The sequence below is a fragment of the Gopherus evgoodei genome, chromosome 10 (assembly GCF_007399415.2).
Source record: "Gopherus evgoodei ecotype Sinaloan lineage chromosome 10, rGopEvg1_v1.p, whole genome shotgun sequence".
Taxonomy (NCBI): domain Eukaryota; kingdom Metazoa; phylum Chordata; order Testudines; family Testudinidae; genus Gopherus; species Gopherus evgoodei.
This window is the reverse complement of record NC_044331.1, coordinates 79940515-79962355: the sequence shown is the minus strand read 5'-3', so window position 1 is coordinate 79962355 and position 21841 is coordinate 79940515. Positions and strand designations below refer to the sequence as shown.

General features: G+C 45.5%; 1 protein-coding gene across 2 annotated transcripts in view; it reads left to right on the top strand.

Annotated features, from left to right (window-relative positions):
* CACNA1H (calcium voltage-gated channel subunit alpha1 H) overlaps nucleotides 1-21841 on the top strand; it is a 204395-nt gene that overhangs the window by 97266 nt on the left and 85288 nt on the right. For both annotated transcript variants that reach the window (XM_030578503.1, XM_030578502.1), the window contains exons 9-11: nucleotides 16773-16924; nucleotides 18209-18394; nucleotides 21021-21138. In XM_030578503.1, the coding sequence (XP_030434363.1) occupies nucleotides 16773-16924; nucleotides 18209-18394; nucleotides 21021-21138 (456 nt within the window). The remainder of the gene's footprint in view (nucleotides 1-16772; nucleotides 16925-18208; nucleotides 18395-21020; nucleotides 21139-21841) is intronic.

The window sequence follows — 21841 nt, the reverse complement described above, 5'->3', positions numbered from 1 at the left end:
CTGTTCACCATTCAGAATAAAGGAGGGGAGCGTTTGCATTTGATTGGCCTTGTCACTTGTATCCATTTGGGTGAGTAATTATCAGCAGTGACTTTCATGCCATGGAACAGACAGGTAGAAGCAATTCTGTGGAGCATTAGGGGATCTTTAGTTCAAATGGAAGAGAATAATAATTTTCCCATCTTCAGTTAAACCATTATCACGTCACATGAAGGAGCCTATATAGTTAAAGAGGAGGCATAAAGCCACAGAATAGAGTTGGCTTAGAGAATGATGTGTCCATTTTTAATTCCAAAAGCAGGAGGGAGAGCAGCCGTCCCATATTATTCCAGCCTGGTAGTATTTCCTTGTCAGATTTAATATAACGGAGTGTTTATTGAACCAGACTCCAAAGGAAGTTGTTTGTTGGTATCTGTGACTCTCTCAAAGAACAAAGAGAGAGTGAGCCCTGGTCTGCACTGCTGGAAAGGGAGGGGATTGATCTAAGTTATGCAACTTCAGCTATGTGACTAACGTAGCTGAAGTCAACTTACTTAGATCGACTTACCGTGGTGTCTTCACTACAGTGAGTCGACTGCTGCCGCTCCCGCTTTGACTCTGCCTGCGGCTGTCGTGGCGTTGGAGTACAGGAGTCAATGGCAGAGAGCTTGGGGGTCGATTTATCACATCTAGACTAGACTTGATAAATTGATCCCCGCTGGGTCGATCGCTGCCCACCGATCCGGGGGTTAGTATAGACATACTCTTAGATTCAGATTGTACAGACCTTGTCTACATGGCAAAGTTTCACTGATATAACTTTCATTTTGTGGCAGAAACTGCCCTGTATCCATATGCAAATCATCATATAGTGATTTATCTCGCACCTGAATTCAGAATAATTAAACTTCTGTGGAATTGGCTTAAGACAACAAGGACCCACTATGGATAACAGGCTTGATCAGAGTCATTTACAAAAGATTTATCTTAAAGGTGACCATGCAAGGATTTTATATAAAGTGGCATTCATATATCTTCATATTATATAAGAGAAAGTGTTCGGATTTTTTTGTTTTTAAATTGCTTGTCTTTCTACTTTAGAAATATCAGGAATGTCAGGTCTAGTCTGTGATCTCAAAGTCAAGTGTTTTGTTTGCTGGAAATCTCCTTGAGGAGATCACTGATGTTAACTGTGAGCTCTCATGCCACAACTGCAAGGGTCTGGGTGTTGAAGCTTTAACAAAGATGTCCTTTCTCCTAAATGTTCAGTGGACGTTGGAATTAAATAGGTGTTCAGAATACAGAGTTTTGAACAGTCTGGGTAAAAATCCCTTCCTTTGTCAGGTTTGTTAGTCTCTAAGGTACCACAAGTACTCCTGTTCTTCCTTTCTCAGTTGCTGAAGCTTTCAGTCTTTGTTTGTTTTTAAAGTGGCACAGTTTCACTAGTTCTCCAGTTACCACAGCATCCCAGGGTACTTTTAATTGGAATTTATAATTTAAAAAAAAAAGCCAAAAAAATTCATTTCATTTTTTTTGGCAGGGGTAGGGGTTAAAAAATTTAGACTGCCTTTATGTGTCATAGCAAGGTGCATAATCCCAAATTTTCCCCCTTTCCATCTTAATATTAAAATAAACAGAGATTTTGTTCGTGATGTTGAACCATGTAATGTCTGTAATAATGTGACACTGTAGGTGACTTCTTTCAAATCCAGGGTAAAACTGAGACCCTGACCACTTGTGGTAATTTAAGATCCCACTTGACTTTTTGCAGTAACAGCAGCATTAACGCTGGCGCCCAGGTCAAATTCCAATCATTCTCCTGATATAAATTATTGCTGCAGATTCAACTGGATACAGGATTTTGTGTAGTGTTTCAGTACACTAGTAAATAGTTACTTAGTTCCAGCCCAGAAATGGATACATCTTAGTGATGGATGAAGACATTTATCTTGGCAGATGCAGGCCCAAAATGCTGATGTCCTTACTCGGACTTAGCTCCCATTGGACCTGAGTTGCACTGAAAGCTGTGGCCCACGAAAGCTTAGGCTGAAATAAATTTGTTAGTCTCTAAGGTGCCACAAGTACTTCTGTTCTTTTTGCGGATACAGACTAACACGGCTGCTACTCTGAAACCTGAAAACTTACTGAGCTTTTGCAATATCTGAAGTGGCAAGCGCACAGCAACTTTTAATGGGGGTTTTGTGAGAGTACAAACTAACTAAGGGTTTGGTCACTTCATTCCACGTATAGAAAGAGCTTTGGAAGGCAAAGCTCCCTCTAAGGAAGCATTCTCATTTCTCCATTCCAAAATATAAATGCTGCAGAGGCTTTCAAAAGGAAGGAGCTTTGCTAAGAATCAGGCTTGAGTTCTCTTGGACTTTCTCGTATCATTATTTTAAGTCGTTCCCAATTTTAATTGATGGGGATTGTGTCTCTTTGCCTGAGACATAAATGTTTGGTGGAGTTCTGCGTGGCGGATGGCCAGGGGATAGCCCAAAGCTGCGGCAACTCAAACAATCAGCCAATCATGCCAAGGTCTGATCACTTTGCACTGGACAGGCAAATAACGTAACACCTCCATCAGCTCTGGCGGTGACACGGGCTCCCCTTTCTGGTTCATTAACCACCTGAAGGAGCTTTAGTTTGGGCCTTGACAAGAAGGTCAGGTTGCAGCCCTGGCTTTCGAGCAATTGCTGCTTGTATGCACACAGTGATCCAAGGCACATTGCTTTGCATGTCATTCAGCCAGCTTACGACACATGCTCATCAAGCAGTTACAGACTCATTGCACGTCTGGGGTCATTGAACGATAATGGGAAATAAAGGCTGATCCTTCGCAGCAAATGTCTCTTACATTCTTGTTGCTGACAATGCCCAGCCTGTGAATGGACTTGAGGTGCTGACATGAGAAAACAAGGGTTCCTTTATGACCAACCCTACTATGGACTAAATGCTAAGGGCCAGATGCACAGGTGTGCAAGGAAACCTCCTCTCCCCGAGATGATCTGTCACATTTCTAGTTCTTAAGCTTACTTGAGTACAAGAACTTTGTGGGGGATTGGCACTAGCCAACCCAAAAGGACTAGGAGGGAGGGGAAAGCCAGAGCCATGGAGTCACCCTCACCTCCTGTGCCTGCCACACAGAGGAAATGGTCCCAATCTGTTGCCCTTAGGGCCTGCTGGTGGCAGCATAGCCAATACATGTTGCAAGGAGGGAGTGAAACAAGAATGCACCACTCAGCAGCGACTCCTCTTGCCACTTCAGCAGCACCATTCCTAGGCTCCAAAGGAAGATCTGACTTGAGGAAAGTGAGGGCCACACCAGTCACATTTGACCCTTAAGGAAATAAATTAAACCAGTGCTGCTCTCTGGGTCACCGCCAGTGCTTTGCTGGCTAGAGATGGCCCTCAGGGTAGAGACTAGAAATACCCACCACATTAATGCAGAGAAGTCAGAAGCGGCAACAGAACAAACTAGCTTACCAACCGCTAGACCACACGCTACCTCCAGATCTGGGACTAGAGCCCAGGAGTCCTGGCTTCCAGTCTGACAAGCGAATTCTCATCACTGTTTGAGAGCACGGCATGATGTTGGTTGCAAATAATGTGCATCTTTTTTAAGGTGCTGGTTAAAAATTAAAGGAGTATTTTGTAGCATTGAGCTCCCTTTAACAACTTTATTGATTTGCTCCCTTCTTGCGGTGCCAGCATTTTAAATCTATTTAAGCTAGTTTCTGCAATTTTGAACAACTCTTTTTAGATACTATTCCTACCCAAGCCATCACTTCTGTCTCCCCCAAAAAGCAGGCTAGCAACTGCTTTCACAGTGACACGTAAACCCTAGAAGTCTAATGTAGCGATGGAGCCCCATAATCCATGCGTTAAACAAATTAGTTGCGCAGGAGGCTGCATAGCTCACTGGGGAAAGCAATATGCTGTAATCCCTCCCCACGCACACACAACCAACTCAAGTGTAGCTCATAGAATCATAGAATCATAGACTATTAGGGTTAGAAGGGACCTCAGGAGGTCATCTAGTCCAGCCCCCTGCTCCAAGCAGGACCATCCCCAGATTTTTACCCCAGTTCCCTTAATGGCCCCCTCAGGGATTGAACTCACAACCCTGGGTTTAGTAGGCCAATGCTCAAACCCCTGAGCTATCCCTCCCCCCCATAAACAAACTGGGCCTTCTGAATGTGGGGAAATCGACTCTGTTCCCTGTTCAGCGGATAGAGTTCATAGGGGCGGTACTGGACTCGACACACCCCTCATGGGATGCCGTAAATGAAGTCAGTTTGTTCCTTTTGTTTACAGCTCCCCTGCAAGGGTGGACTAGGGATGCTCTGGCCCATGTCACTCGGTGTTCCGTTATGGATGAGTGAGTGTGAACCTGCTCTGCTGGGCCAGCCATTGAGGCGGAGAAAGTGGGGGGGAGGGGTGGGAATCTCAGTCCCACCACCCTACCACTGCCATTGGGGAGTGCAGTGAGGCGAGGAGAAGATTGGCCACTGATGATTACCCTCTTGGTGCCTTATAGTGACATGGTTTCTTCCCTGTAGAGCAGCAAACTCTATTTTTGACATTCTGACATTAATGCTGAGGTGGCAGCCAGTCAGAGAACAAATGCTTCCAAAGAGTTTAACTCTGTCACGAATAAATGTCTCTCAGAGCCAGGGGCGGCTCCAGGCACCAGCACGCCAAGCGCGTGCTTGGAGCGGCAAGCCGCGGGGGGCGCTCTGCTGGTTGCCACGAGGGCGGCAGGCAGGCTGCTTTCGGCGGCATTCCTGTGGAGCAGGACCGGCGCTAGTATTTTTAGCACCCAAGGCGCACGGCCATTTCACCGCCCTGCGCGCTGGTCCCGCGGCTCCGGTGGAGCTGCCACAGTCGTGCCTGCGGGAGGTCCACCGGAGCCACGGGAGCAGTTGACCGTCCACAGAAATGCCTGCGGCAGCTCCACTGGACCCGCGGGACCAGTGGACCCTCAGCAGGCACGACTGCGGCAGGTCAACTGGAGCCACCTGCCGCCCAGCCCCCCGGCAAAATGTCACCCCCCAATAATCCTGGTGCCCCAGGTGATTGCCTAGGCCGCCTAAATGGAAGCGCCGGCCCTGCTGCGGAGGGTCCACTGGTCCCGCAGCTTCGGCAGACCTCCCACAGGTGCACCACCGAATCCACGGGACCGGGGATCTCCCGCAGGCAAGCCGCCGAAGGCAGCCTGCCTGCCGTGCCTGAGGCAGCAAAATACCTAGAGCCGCCCCTGCTCAGAGCAGCACCATGCTCTAGTGCACTGAGCACAAGTCTAGAAGCGAGGCGTTCTTGAGTTCTGCCACTGATCCTCTATGTGGGCTTGGGGGAATCTCTTAACTTCTCCATTTCTGTATCAGTACAATGAGGAAATGCCTTTCTACCCCATTGGGGGGCTGGGAAGAACAATTAGTTAATACTTGCAAGGTGCCTAGAAGAGAGAGAGTATTGCAGCCATAGATGCTTTAGTGCTGTGGGTACAGAATAATGAATAACTTCTTGTGAATAAGTGGAATGCATCAGACCTGGCATAAGCATCTGTGATGGAGAATCTAGGGTTCAGATGGATGAAGATGCAGAAGCTTGGATGCTGATCTGAAATACAACCATCCAGAGACCTTTAATCTAGAGATCCATCAAGAGTCTCATAAGAGAGCCTGCAATGCTGATCCTTCCAGATTCTGATGATCAGCACCATCAGAACAGGCTAGTTCATGGTCTTCACATCCCTGCTAGGGCTAGGAAATGCAGAGCCGCCTCAGAGTCAGAAATAAGAATTTTAAAATTTAAGCAAAAGAGTTTAGAACCTCAGAAGAGCTCCTGGCCAAAAGTGGCCACTAATTTGGGGTGGCTCCGTTTTGAACAAGCCAACTTGAGAGGCCTGGGGCCTGACTTTCAGAGGCGATGAGCACCTGTATGCCAGCTAAAGCTACAGAGAGTGGCAGTCGCTCAACACATCTGAAAATCTGGCCCTGGTTGTGTCTCATTAGGCTCCCAAACGGGGAGATCCTGAAAATTAGTAGCCACTATTGCCAATTTGGCTGCTGAGTTTGTACTGGGGGGAAGGCTCAGACTGGTGTCAAGCTCTCCAGGTCATCCTGTGCAACTGAAGTGAGTGGGACTCCTGGGCGCAGGTTCAAGACCTTAGATACAGAACACGTTAGACTAGAACCTATTTAACTCAGGTATGTTTCTGTCCTCAGTAATTACTGTATCATTACCACACAGTATCACACACTGCTACACAGTCCTTCCCATAACCACTGTACGCCACTTGCAAATGCTTCTGCAGCCTATGGACATACTGCAAAGTAAAGCTTCTTAGCGCACGGTGGATTTATCCCGTATTGCGCTAATTGTCTTGGCTCAGATTTAATAATTCAAACATCTGTGAAAGCTGGATTCCCGCCCCCCCCCCCACCCATTGTAATTAGCATGAAAGGGCTTTTTTTTCCCCTCTCTCTTCTTCTTAAATTCCATGAAATGACTTTGCTGCAGGGCTCCCTAGCCAGGTGAAATATATTGCAAGGAAATATTCACAACCCAGAAAAAAAAATTGGGGGAGTGAGAAAATGTCCAGAAGAAAAGCATGACTTGATGGTTCATTGTGGGAGAATATTACTTCCCATCTTTATGGTCAGTGTCCCTGCAGGCTGAGCTTAAAATATAAAAGAAAACCCCAACACATATGCACACACAATCTCATTGACAGCTTTAGGCCAGGAATTCAAAATAAAGAAGAACCCAACAACAGAAATGCAAGGAATGTTTGTGAAGCTAAATGTTCTGAATTTGTTTACAATTCCCTGTGTCGGTGCCAGGCCTGGCTTTCGTTGTTCCACAGGATTAAATCAACTGCCTGTGGGAGGGGGCGGAATTTCTGACGTGAGTCACATTTTTTCAAATTTTCAAATGTCACCCAAACACATTTGCAGTGGAAGAATCCATGTGTCGGCTTTATCCCCCTGCTGGATTATAATTATTTATTTCACAGTAGCATCTATGAGCCCAAGCTAAGTTTAGGGCCTCATTCTGCTGGAGGCTAAACATAAGCATGTAAGACAGTCCTTTCCCTGAAAAGCTTGCAATTGAAATATATGAGGGAGAAGAAGGGTGGGAGGGGAAACAGGTGCAGTGCGATGAAGTGACTTGCCCAAGGTCAAACAGTTGATCAGTGGCAGAGCCAGGAATCGATCCAAATCTTCAGACTCCTACTCCACTGCCCCTCCATCATTAAGCTTAGCCACACTCATGCCAGACTGTGATTGGATTTTTCATTACTTTTTGATTGTTCAATTTCTCCCAACTTCCTGGTGCCTAACAGGCTGTAAAAGGAGACTCTCCCCTGGTGAAACATTAAGTGTACGATTTTTTCTGAGAGAGCGCCTGTTCTTCCAAGATTTCTGGACCCAAGCTAACTAGAAAAGTAGTCCCATCTTTGGCTGTTCATTTCATCCTGAAATGAACCTCTGAATCTTCTGGGATTCACTCATTGCTAATAAAAAACACAGTTTAAAACCACTGAAGTATTTTGTAGAACATATGGTACAAATATGGACCTTCCACATGAACAAAGGTGATGGTGATTGCACCTGGGTTAGGTTTTGGCTAGAATCAGGGCTAGTGAGCGTCGCAGCTGCAGATTCAAGCTGCTGGAGGGTGGGAAATGTGCTCTCTACTATTCAGCAGAAGCCTCATCTAAACCAGCAATAAATAGACATCAGGGTCAAAACCCTTCTGTAAGAACGAGTTTGGATCAAGTGCAAACACTTCTGACATTCGAAGAGGTTCTGACTTGAAAGGGTGGGGGTCGAGTCATGGAGCTGAGGGCCACTTGCTCACCGGCAAGAGTTGTTGGGATCTTTGTGTGCCACACCAAGGTGTGCCGTGCAACATCAGGATGTCCCGCTATGATCAGTTTGTGCCTCTGCTCTTCTATCTGATGCCTCCCTCTGGCTCCCTCCGTGTTGCTAGGAGTGGGGAGGTGGTGTCCCCCCCGCTTCCTGACTCTAGGGGTCCCTACCACTCCAGTCTCTTTGGTTAGCACCATGCTGTGCATGGGTCATGTGGCATTAGGGTTACCACCTCTGAAATGCAAAAAAGAAGGCACTTCCCCTTCCCCCCGCACAGAAGGCCAGCCCACCACAACCCCCAATCATAAGGCAAATCCACAACTCCCTACTTATAGTATTGAAAGAGGTAACACACACAGATAAGATGGATAACATTTCACATCTCCTCACTCTCACATGACTCAAACCCTCTCTCACACACGTACCATGCGCTTGCGTGTTGGTGGGCGGACAACTGCTGTATTTTCAACAGGTTTGATCTGTTATCACTTAAACTGCAGAACGTGGGAACACTGCAGCACCTTTAGCTGGACCCAGAGACTTTTCACATTCGATATCCCAGTGTGTGGTGGTGATAGTGCAAATCTTTAGACCTACATAAAAATCGAGCAGATTCAATTATCTTTCTGACAACTGGCAAATCCATTTAAAAAAAAACCTGCCCAGGCCAGACAAATACCGGCCAGGTGGTATACCTATATTGCATTAAGGGCTGCATTGCTCCGTTCACTCCGCCTGAAAACTGGCGAGAGCTAGAGGTGCTCTGACTCGACATGTCCACCAGAGCTGCCTGCAGAGCCTCAAAGTGTATCTGTTTCTAGAGTATCGCTCATTTTGAGTTTCCCTTTCCTGTGTCTGAAAGATTGCAGAGCTGGACAGCTTAAACGTCACAGCAGGAAAAATGTGACAAGGTATCCAAAGCTGACAGAGTTGAAACCATCTCTTTTGAGGAGCATTTTGCTGTCCTATAAATGGCAATTCAGTAGGGCTGGGGGTGTGTGTGACTTTTTCCTGTCCCACATGAATGTTTGAGATTTAAAAAAAGAAAATGTCCTGTCCCAAATCAGGACAAAAAGTCCATCTCAAAAATGTTTGGGATCCAACAAACCAAAAACAAACATTTCTGCTTGGGTCAATCAAAATGTTTAGTCTCAATAATTTTGAACCATTGCATTTTGATTCTTTTGGTCTTTTTTCCACCTTTTTAAAAATATCAGTCAAGCTCCATTTCTTATCAAAAAGCCATTTCGAACCGAAAAAACAAAACTTTTCATTTTAAAAAAGGGCAAACTGGGAAGTTTTGACAATATGGAAACTTTTTGTAATGTTTTGAGTCAGGAAATTCAGCAGAACTGATCCAAAACCACCAAAAAAGAGATTCGGTTTGGGTTCATCAGCATTTTTTGGTAAAAAAAAAAAGTTTTGTCAAAAATGTCCCAAATGGTTCTACAGTTCAGCCGAACTTGAGCAATGCAACAGTGACTTCTAGTGGCTGGTTCAGTTAGTCTTGAGTCTGACGTGGAAGATGATTGACGGAGGCAAGCCAAATTGGTGTTGGTTTTGTATATCTCTGCCTCCTTAACCTTCCTCCTTGATCTTTGCTCGTCGGGGGATATGAGAAGTGGGAGATGAACAACACTGTAAGCCACAAACCATTTCATAAGACAAAAATACCTCTGTCAGGCTGTTTCCTAGACTCCAGTTGGTGCTGAAAGGGACTAATTATATTTGAAGGCAATATCACTGGTGCTTGACTGTGCTGTACATCTTCCACTCTGTGACACAAAAACTCACATGAGCCATGTTAGCTGCTTTCAGGGCCATCCAGCCTTGTCTTTGCCTGCTGGTTCCTGTGTCCATGTCATTGTGAGATTGCAACCGAAATGTCATTACAGCAGTCCTTATCACCACGTTAGTCCTGCCTCACGCCAAATATGAGTCATAAAGGGTAGTGAAGATCTCTGGTTTGAAGCACAGTGGTTTTGCAATGTCAGCTGGGTTGAGGCATTGCTGCTTTGTCTGTAGCTATCTGCTAGAAGATCCGCTTCTAATTATGGCTATTGATGATCTCATTGGTGCTAGTTCCCCCTGCCGCCCTCCCTGTTCCCTTGACATACCATGGCATCTTTTGTCGGCCAATCTCTGCACTGATATTTCAAGCAAAGGTTACGGTGCTCGAGAATAAGAAGTGATGCCACCAAAATGTTGATATGAATTGGAAAGTAAATTCAAACAGCAGTGTTAGCATATTAATCTGTGCAGTGCTGCCTGCTCCAAGCTTTTGGAAATCAAGAATCGTGTTACAAAAAAGTATGAGGTTGGCTTCAAAATTACATGATTTTTTAATGGGTTCTTTTTGTTCGCCTTTTGTTTTGTTTTTGTTTTTTGAGACCATCTAGGTTTCAGCGTTTTCAAGCTTTTCTCCACAACCATGAAGCCTAGAACCTTACTTTTTCTTAATGTATGCTGAGATTTTTCTTGTATTCACATGACTCCAAGAGCTGGGGCTTTGTGAAAACAACAAATGTTATGAGATGCATGATAAATTCATGAGAGAAGTAAGACCATGAGTGCACAACATTCTTGACGCTCTGTGTGTGTGATGTGCTATCAAGTTCCAAAGATGCCACCAGATCTTTACTCTCCTTACATGAATTTACCTAGAGTTGAGATCTAAGCTGGGGTCCATACTGGGAGGAGAGAGAAGAAGAGGCAAAGATGGAGAGGAAAGAAAGAGAGCTGGTGGGAAATATGATTTTACATTTAGTGTTAGTGCTCAGCAATGAGATATTCATAAGATAGGGGAGCAGCCCTGGAACAGGCTACTGGTGCTAGAATAAGGATGCTGTGTGTACGCAGATAAGTAACTCAGCAATAGCTAGCCAAACACACATGCTCCAAGAAGTTGTGGAGACACTCCTAATGCTTTGTATGATTTAACCAACACCTGGACACGTGTATAGTTTTATCTGCAGGAGCTGGACTGGGGACTTCATTTCTGCAAGAGGCCACAGTACACAATATTGTGTCTGGATCCCTAAAAATTGCTGGGTAATTTCACGACCCCTAAAACTTGTAGATATGCAAATTACAATCAGTCTCAAGCTGCTACAGGACACTTGATGTCCTGAAAGGGTCAGGGAAGAACTCACACACTGATGCCATTATGGGGGTTTTCACCTCCTGCTGCTGCTGCAGTGGGGACTGGCTTGGGTCAATGGTCTGACCCAGTGTGACAAACCTAGTGGGCTCAGAAGGTCTGACTTCACTGTAAACATACGCTGCTGATAGGAGCTGGGCCAGGATGAGACCTTGTCAGGATAGCCCATCACTAACCATTATTACAGATAGCCAAGGTTTGGGGAGCGGGGGTTAATATTGGGGATTCCCAGCTTCTGGTGCATAAGGGTATGTCCACTCTGCAGTTGGAGGTGCGACTGCAGCTACCACCAGTGACAATAGCAGTGACGTGGTGGCAGCACATGTAGCATCATGGGGTATCCAAGCCTTCCCGAGACCCTGGGTATGGACCCAAGGGTTAGCCTATGCTGCCAGGGCTTCGCTGCTATTGTTAGTCAGGCTAGCTAGATAAAAGCTAGCTCCGGGATGTCTACACGCGCAGCAGTCAAGCTACTGATTGCGGCGTTGGCGTCCCCAAAGAGTTAGGGGGTGGAACCCTGGAGAAGTCTAGGCTTACTGCAGTGTGTACCAGCATGCCGACTACTCAGATAAAATCAGGCCCTTCCTTCTCTCTGCCCCTTGGGAAAGAAGGGAGCGCTGGCAGTCTGGTAGTTGTTCCCCAGGGGAAGCTCCCTTACAGGAGGGGGAAGGAGCCTGGCTTGATGAACACCGTTTTTGTGTAACTAAACTAGACGCACGTGTTTATGTCTCCAGTGGCAGGTGACAAACGCAACCTAGCAAGTATGATTCTGTACCTGAGCTGAATGTCAGTGGCACGTGGCAGCTGAATGCCCTCGGGGGGGAAGCCGCTTCCTTTAGATGGTAGCACGGTCCCGTGAGTAATGCTCATGTGCTGTTCAGTCCCTTCTGGTGACCGTCCAAATGGGGCTACCCTGTTGTACCAGAAATGCCTCTGTTGGACTTCACTGCCCAGCACCCTTAGGAGGAAGTTGGGCTTGACTCCATTTGGAGAGTGGTAATAAAGCATGCTGGGTGGATAGCCGCAAACCTTCTCCCCATAAATAAATATCTTGTGTGTCCAGCATACCACAGGTGCCATGGGCCATGACTGGACAATCAGCTGGTTTAATAACCTGGCCTCTTTCAGATTAGCTTCACTCTTACTATTAATTTATTAATATTGTAGTAGCATCTAGATGCCCCCGTCTGGGATTAGGGGCCCACTATGCTCGGCGTTGTACGGACATAGAGGGGAAGATGGTCCATGCCCTAAAGAACTTACAGCTGGCGACTGCACACAAGATGAGAGTGATCCCGTTATGAGTAGTGCATTGAGCAGCAGTCAGCCCCCATCAGATGCCAAGCTATTGTTCAAATCAAATTCAATCTCAGGGGTAATTGCTGCCCTCGATTGGATTTCTACCCAAGCCAAATGAAAGGGCCACGTGTCTCCTCTTGGAGGTGTTCCCTTTTCCTTGGGACATGTACTTCGGTGGAAAGAGCTTATGCACCATTCAAGTCCCATTGAAAACCTATTTGGAGGGGTTAAGTGATGCACAGGCCTTGCATTCTTCCCTCCGCTGAGGACAATTTCACCCTTTGTGGATTAATATCACCCACTGATAACAGATGTTATTGTGAAGAGAAGAGACATTTCCTGTTAAAGTCCCACTTAATAGCCCTGGGGCAGACTCTGTTTCCATGGACATCAGTGGCAAAATTCTCATTGGCTTGAGTGAAAGCAAAATCAAGCGCCTGTAATGTGTGGGAGTTTTAGCAGATGCTCTGGTGTTTTCTTACTGCTGTGTAGGCTTTCCCTTTCCCTTACTCCTTCTGGGGCTGTGCAGCCTCTCTCTCTCTCTCTCTCTCTCTCTCTCTCTCTCGTTCTTTCCTTGGTAGGGTTTTCCTGAGGTTCCCCACAAAATGGAGAGTACAGAACAGAAATGGTGTTACTGGAGGCCCCATCCCTTTAAAGCGCTCTGAGCTGCAGCTTTCATCTGAAGATGATGCTGTTAATTCTCTTCTGGCCAGCAATGTGCTGCCAGCGACTTGACTTTAAGAAGTTAGCACAAACGTTTTCTCCTGTAACCTGCAGTAAACACTGTGTCCCAGGAAGGCTAGAGAGACCAAGGAACGTAACCCCTAGTTTCGCCTGTCCTCAAGAATGCTCCCTCTTAACCCTGACCAAGGAGAGAGGCAGTAAACACACCATCTAATCTCTGTTCCTGCACAGTGTCTTGAATACACTGAGAAGTCTGGCTCAATGTTCAGTTTGTGTCACATGATGGGGAGGGGAGGACCCGTGGAGCCCCTGGGAATGGATGGAATTTGGTACGATCCTAAGGCAAAGTCTTCTGCAGCCATGTCCTTATGAACCCGAAAGGTAAGTCATCTCTGGGCAGGATGGTTTAGCAGCATCCACTAGCACTGGGGCTGGGCAGAGCATGACTTTGTTATATGCAAGGAAGCCATCCCAACCGTCCCCCTTCAGTTTAGTCACAAAGTTTTAACAAGGGGTACCAGAGAAGCCCTGCCAATATAATCTCAGCTTCTGGCCCAAGGTGGTGTTCAGGCAACTGAGTGCTAAATGGGGATGTCCTATTATAGGGGCTTGAGAGCAAGGAGGTAGGGTATGAGTAGTTGTATCGCTAACATATTTTAGCAATCAGGGTGTGCATTGATGATGATCAGGAGGTTGCTTGGAAACATTGAGCACAGTTAGTACTGTCTCTATGGGATAAATGGTTGATCCCATAGTAGGTTATTGCACAGAATGGTTTGGCCTATGCAGGGTGGTTTCATAGACTCACAGGCCTGGTCTACACTAGGGAGGGGGATCGATCTAAGATATGCAACTTCAGCTACAAGAATAACGTAGCTGAAGTCGACGTATCTTCGATTGACATACTGCCGCTTTCCCGTCAACTCCGCTTCTGCCTCTCACCCTGGTGGCATTCTGGAGTCGACTGGGGGCGCGTTCGGGGATCAGTATATCGCGTCTAGATGAGATGCGATACATTGATTCCCAATAGATCGATCACTACCTGCCGATCCGGCGGGGAGTGTAGACATATCCATAGATGATAAAAGCAGAAAGGACCCCTGTGATCATGTAGTTTACCTCCTTTTGCATAGAACTTCCCTGAATTATCCTCTGTTTGACCTCGATCTGTTAGAAAAACATCCTATCTTGATTTTAAAACTGCCAGTGATGGAGAATCCACCATGACTCTTGGTAAGTTGTTCTAGGGGTTAATTTGCAGCAGCCTGATGGTTTAATCAGCCTGGACAGGATGGGATCTCCTTGGTTACCACTGAATCCAAGTTAACCGCTGCCATTCCTGGCTGTTTGCTGAGTATTTGATATATAGTGCATTGAATTCAAAGTTTCTTTTCTATGCTGCACCATGGTACCACAAGCATCTCCTGTCTTCAGAAGCTCAGATAATGCAATAACCACCTCATGTGTTTCCCAGCTGTTAACATACCATGAAAAATAAAGGAAGCTATTACCAGACAGGAGATGAAAATATCCCTTTTTCCTAGGCAAGATTATTGCACTGAGGAAATGGAAAAGACTCATTTTCTTTTGCAAGGCAACTGGTATTTAGCTTTAGAAATGTACGTTGCAGTTCCTTGAACTGTGTGTTGGATTTTCTCACTGGAGTTACTTCAAACTCAATGCCTTCTTTCTCATTAAGTTTGGTGAGAGAGGAACTTGTAAAGGTTTCACATTAAAGACTGTAACTTGGAGCGAGTGTTGGTTTATTTGGGAAGGTCAATTTTCTATGTCATGGATCTGAGTTCACGCACAAGGTCTACTCCAACTCCTGTTGGAGCGAATGGAGAGCTTGCCATTGCTTTTAAGGGCCATAGTTAGGACATAGTTAGGACATCCTAGAAAGATCCCCTTCAGGTTTCTGACCAGAACTTTGGATCAATCAAAACAGAGAACCCACGAAGAAACTTTCCTAGTTTTTTAGTGTGGTATTTTCAAAGGCCGCTAAGAACACAAATCCCATTGACTTTCAGTGGCACTTGTACTAGTTAAGTCTCTTGGGTGTTTTTGAAAACCCACCTTACACTCAAAGCATGTAGTCTGCTACAGATAGACCTTTAGCCTGGCTAGGCACATCCTACAAAGCTTCTGACTTTTTGCCTTAATGCTTCATTTTAGTGCATTGCTTAAAGATTGTCATAACTATAGAGGGAAGGGAACAGCCCTACTGTGTACAATACTATAAAATCCTCCATGGCCAAAGACACCAAAATCCTTTTACCTGTAAAGGGGGAAGGCTTTTGTTTGTGCTCTTTGTTTTGGGGCTTGTTGGCTCTTGGGACTAAGAGGGACCAGACATCAATCCAGGCTCTCCAAATCTTTCTGAATCAGTCTCTCATATTTCAGACTTATAAGTAACAGCCAGGCCAGGCATGTTAGTCTTATTTTTGTTTTCTCAACTCGTAAATGTTCCTTTTCGCTGAGGGGATTTTACCTCTGTTTGCTGTAACTTTGAACCTAAGGCTAGAGGGGGTTTCCTCTGAGCTATATGAACCTGATTACCCTGTAAAGTATTTTCCATCCTGATTTTACAGAGATGATTTTTACCTTTCTTTCTGTAATTAAAAGCTTTCTTTTTGAGAACCTGATTGATTTTTCCTTGTTTTAAGATCCAAGGCGATTGGATCTGCACTCACCAGGAATTGGTGGGGGAAAGGAGGGGGGATGGTTAAATTGTCCTTGTGTTAAGATCCAAGGGGTTGGATTGGTGTTCACCAGGAACTTGGTGAAAAAGTCTCTCAAGGCTATCCAGGGAGGGGAAGGTTTTGGGAGGAAAGGGGGTGTTCCAAACTGAGGAATCTGGATGGTGGCAGCGAAATCAAATCTAAGCTGGTAGTTAAGCTTAGAAGTGTTTATGCAGGTCCCCACATCTGTACCCTAAAGTTCAGAGTGGGGGAGGAACCTTGACAAAGATCTTGTTATTCTGGGACACAACATGAGTGTGATTATGGTGCATGCTACAGAAATGGGCATTTGCTCTATTATAAGACCTGATAGAATGTCCTTCCAGTTTTTCCTTATACACTGCCTCTCTCTTTTCTGTCCCCTCTCCAGTTTTTAATGTATTTTTTGAAATGTGGACACTAGAACCCAATGCAGTATTCCAGGATTACTCCTAGAATATCAGGGTTGGAAGGGACCTCAGAGGGTCATCTAGTCCAACCTCCTGCTCAAAGCAGGACCAATCCCCAGACAGATTTTTGCCCCAGATCCCTAAATGGCCCCTTCAAGGATTGAACTCTCACCCCTGGGTTTAGTAGGCCAGTGTTCAAACCACTGAGCTATCCCTCCTCCCTGAACATGTTTAACCACAGAAACATGTAATTGCCTACATCCCAAGTTTGTCTGTGAAGTCTCACCATGGCTGAATCACCTTCCTTTCCATACTCACTTCTCCATTTATCTATTTATGTATGGTGTTAGCCCTTTTTACTAGAGCGTCACCCTGAGAGCTCATGTTGCGCGGTTTGTCCACTAAGGCCCCTAAATCCTTTTCCGAGTCGCTGCTTTCCAGAGGACAGTCCCCATTCTGTAGGTGCCGCCAGCCTCCTTTGTTCCCAGATGTATGGGTTTGCATAGGGCTTTATTATGTGCAAAGTGAAACAGTGCAATAAATTCCTTGAGGAAATCAGTGTGTTTACCATGCGGAATAATAAAAAAAAATGCCATGTTTCTCCTTATGTATCAGCTTGACTTTGTGTCTTTCTGTCTCGTAGCCGGACGAACTGACCAACGCTTTGGAGATCAGTAACATTGTCTTCACCAGCATGTTTGCGCTGGAGATGGTCCTCAAGCTCCTTGCCTTTGGTATCTTCGGTTACATCAAGAACCCATACAATATCTTCGACGGGATCATAGTCATCATCAGGTCACTGCACGCTGCATGATACTTTCCACCATTCGCCTCCAAGTAGCTCTGGGAGACTTTAGACAAGTCATGTCATGCAGAGGGTAGGAGCGTTGTGGGTTAGTGTAAATTTAGAGCTCAGTGGGATTAAGAGCAGGTTGACCTTTTAGGGTTGTATCTTTAGAAGTGCTGCCCAAACGAAATGGACGTGACAGATGAGGAGTTCTATTTCTGCCACTCATCTGGCGGCATGGTGAATTTTCCAATGAAACCCAGCAGAACTAGTTCTGGGGAAAGAAGTGTAACGACCCCAAGTTGCAGCAGTACAGTGTTTTCCCAGAACAAATACATGAATATGTGACCTGGAAAGGCAGGAACAGGGCAACGCTGTAAGAAGGTGGGATTCAATAGGTAATGGGTGTGGTGCCCGCTACAGAGGGCTCCCAACAAGTGGTAGGGGTGCTGCAGATCTGGGGTGGCTTGTGCTGACACATGTGCATGGGAGAGGCTTCTTCTGCGTCTGTCCATGCTGTAACTGGCTTGGCCTGCACCAGTCATCCGCTGAGCTTCGTGGCTGCTAAATTCACTCTAATTTTGAGAAAGAAAAACATCAGGCCAGATCCTCAGCCTGTGTAAATCAGCATAGTGTTGTTGACATCCATGATGGGATGCTGTTTTACACCAACTGATGGCTGGGCCCCTGGAGTTGAAATAAGTCATGCCAATTAGAGAGGGGTCCAGAAGAAAGTCCCAGATCCAAACAACTCCAAACTCTGAGATTGTTCAAACTCCAAACCCAATTTTACACCTGGCTCCATCTCTTTATAATAATAATCTGAACTAAAACCCCCATGTTTGAACCCTCTGGAATTTCAGGGCCTTCCAAAATCCTGATCTAAATCTTTGGCTGGAGCCCATCTCTGATTTGCAATGGTCCAGACCAAAAATGCGTATAGAACACCATTAAGTCATTTACTTTATCGCTAGCTGCTATAGAAAACAAGCAGGTTAAATAACACTATAGAAGAAATAGATTAAGCATATATATTGAGGGGGGCTAATTCTGAGATCTTTCCAAAGTCAAGAAGGAGGCAGAGCTGCACAGGCAAATATACAAGTTGACCTCCCCCTACCCACACTACCTGTTCCTACAGCGCTCTCTGATCCCAGGTCACAGGCTGGGCCAGACACCCTGTGAGCTACCCACAAGCCAGTTAGCTATGGGTTTTGTTGTACTGTACATCAAACTGCTACGAGTCAGACAAGGACAGTGAGTTTGTTGTTTTCCCTCTTGTGCTCCCGTAGTGTCTGGGAGATCATTGGCCAATCCGATGGAGGCCTTTCTGTGCTAAGAACTTTTCGGCTGCTCAGGGTCCTCAAGCTGGTACGCTTCATGCCCGCCCTTCGCCGCCAGCTGGTGGTCCTGATGAAGACGATGGATAACGTGGCCACCTTCTGCATGCTGCTCATGCTCTTCATCTTTATTTTCAGGTACCAGCAGCTGCTGCTTTTCTCCTTGGATTAATTGTTTGGCTTGCTTAAATAATATGTAAATTAGAGTGACAGTAGAGCATGTTTGCCATGCAGCTTAGATGACAGATGTGCTCACAATAGACTGACAGGCAGATATTCAACAGATGATTTACCTCTTTGAGGTCTCAGTGTTTCATGCAATCCTTGTAATTCTGTAGACAAATGAAGAACACAAACTGATAACAACAGAAAAACAATCACTCCAAAGTTCCTGAGAGGCACAGGACAGGAGCGGCAGAAGCTTCCTAAAACAGGGGGGGGGCAGGGGGAAGAGAGCGGGTGCACCAGCACCTGAACTGTGGCCCTGCCCCTCTGTGCCACCCCTCTCCCCTGAGGCCCTGCCCCTGCACCGCCTATCCCTCCTCTCCCAAGAGTTCCTCCTCTGTTCCAGCACTCCTGACCCAGGAAGTTATCCACAAATGGAACTTGATGGCTTCATGTTTTAGAGGGAGGAAGTATGGGGTCCAGGAATTTTAACACTGGACTGCAGCTGAATAGCTCAGGGGGTTGATAACAGGGCATGCAGCCTGTCACCAGCTTCGCCTCCTTGAGTTCTGGGTTTGACTCTAACCAAGGTCAATAGTGAGGATACGTGATCCAGAAAAGCAAGAAGAACTCTGGAGGGAGAGTAGGGACAAAGGTGGGTAGTTGACCTGATGTTCTTTCGGGGGGCTATTTACCCTACTTTGTAGAGAATAGCAGGGGTCATTTCCAGTGCCTGTTTAGTAGCCAAAATGAAATGGATTGTTGGTCTTAGTTAATTTGGTAGTGGAAAACTATCTGTAGCACCAAAAGTCACTTCCCAGCAACTCCATGGGATCTTCTTTCCATGTCAAATAGAAGACTTTCAGAAGAATAGTCCAGATTCTCAGATGGTTCAAATTAGCTTATTTCCATGGATGTGGGTCCACTGGCTTCAGTGTAAATTAGCTGAGAATTTGCCCCAATACCGATGGCAAACATCTTGGAAGATGGTATTTTTTATTAAATACTCAGAAAGCGCAAGCAATTTATGTTAACTGTTAAATCTTCTGAATGTTTCCCTTGGTTTGTGTAATTCCAAGCTGTTTTCTCTATTCTTTTTCTGTTTGATGTCATTCATACTTGTATATTTGTCATGCATATTGTATATTTGTCATGCTTGTGTCATACGGAATAGTTCCTGACCACATATCCATTACGCTGCTTTGATAGAAGGAACTCAAAAGTGAGGGAAAGGCTACCATTGCAGCTGCCACTAATTGGCCACTTTGTTGGCATTATCAGCAAAGAGAATGAGGACTGAATGGTTAATGAAGATTGAGTGACCCTCTCAGGAGCCTGGAGTGGTCAAATCAGCTGTAAGGTCCATTTTTCATAGAAGATCCCTTTCTGGGAAAATCTCTGGGACCTGGTTGGCCTGAGCCGTGACAGGTCAAATGTGCTTTGTTATACTCACATTTAATGAAGGTATCCGCTTTTTGCCTGAGTCCTAGATAATGAACGGAAAGTAGCCCCTCCAGCACCCACAGCCCTCTCCAGAAATTCCTCAGAGAGGATACGGGAGATGGAGATGGATTGTTTGAAGAGTCTTCAGCCATGTCACCCATAATTCCTTGGGCCAGTAACATCCATCCCCAGTCAAAGGCCGCATATGGCGTAGAAAGCTCACCAACTACTATTACAGCTCTGTCAATTATCAGAGGGGTAGCCGTGTTAGTCTGGATCTGTAAAAGCAACAAAGAATCCCGTGGCACCTTATAGACTAACAGACATTTTGGATCATGAGCTTTCGTGGGTGAATACCCACTTCGTCAGATGCATGTAGTGGAAATTTCCAGGGGCAGGTATATATATGCAAGCAAGCTAGAGATAACGAGGTTAGTTCAGTCAGGGAGGATGAGGCCCTGTTCTAGCAGTTAAGGTGTGAAAATCTTGGTATATGTATGCAAGCAAGCTAGAGATAAATCTTGGTTTTCACACCTCAACTGCTAGAACAGGGCCTCATCCTCCCTGATTGAACTAACCTCGTTATCTCTAGCTTGCTTGCATATATATACCTGCCCCTGGAAATTTCCACTACATGCATCTGATGAAGTGGGTATTCACCCACGAAAGCTCATGCTCCAAAATGTCTGTTAGTCTATAAGGTGCCATAGGATTCTTTGCTGCTTTTGCAGCTCTGTCAATGGGAACCCAGAGGCCATCGGGCTCTGAAATGGTGGGTCTTCTGTAGGCATCTGGACTGAAATGGCAAGTAGAGGCTGGAGGCCTCAAGAACCAGTACATTTGGTGATAGTTCACCAGGGAGTTAGTGCAGGAACATAAGGACAAAAGTTATATCTAAGTCATGCTGTTCTGCTTTCACCTTCTGGAAAGGCTGTTTTGTTGCATATAGGAAACTCATGCTCTGATTCACGTTGTAGTTGGTGTTCTCCTCTAAGGAGGTCTCACTTCCTGCCTGCAGGAGCACAGATAGCACTCTCAATAGACCCACAATGTGCAGCTGTTACAATAAAGTGATCCCCAAAAGCCCTAAGATGCTCCCTAAAACCATGTGTCTCATGCAGTGATGTCTTCTATGTCGCTTCCTTTCCCTCTCCAGCATTCTCGGCATGCATCTTTTTGGATGCAAGTTTAGCTTGAAAACTGATACGGGGGACACAGTTCCAGACAGAAAGAATTTTGATTCCTTGCTCTGGGCCATTGTGACCGTGTTTCAGGTAAGATCTGGGACCGCTGATGAGTTTCATTCTCTACCAAGCAGACAAATGTTGTTGCCTTTCAAAAAACTTCATTAACAGCATCACAGAGTTAATTGGACAAACTTACCTTCAAGAGGTTTGTTTCGGTTCTTCCCAATGAATCAACTGGTCTCAGACTAACTCTGAGTGGGCAGATGCCCTTGTCACAAAACCCACCACTATAATGATCTCGCTTCTTAGCAAAGGCCAAAGCCTGAGAAGGAATAGAGATTGAGCAACACTTTCGTATCATTACGCTTGTGCAAATAATAGCAGATTTTCTCAGTTCAGTTTTGATTAAACTAAAAAGTAGGAAGAAATTCTGGTCGCCCAAAACACTTTGATACAAAACGTTTTGTTACATTCAGGGTTTTTTTTTTCAACTTTGTTTCAAATTTTATCTTGATTATTTAAGGTATAAGGAAAAAGCAAAGGGATAAAATATTTTGACTTTGAGGGAATTTTTTTTTCCCAGAAAGAAACATTTCAGCAGATTCAACATGAATACATTAAATGTTTCAGTTGATCCAAATCTGCATTTTTTTGCCCAAAATTCAAGAAATTTTGCCCAGCTGCAATCATTATACAAATCAGGTTGAAACATATCGGTCATTGTGAAGGAGGCTTCTAAAACCATTCAGTGCTGTACCTGTTCCATGAATAGACAGAAGACTTCTGTCTC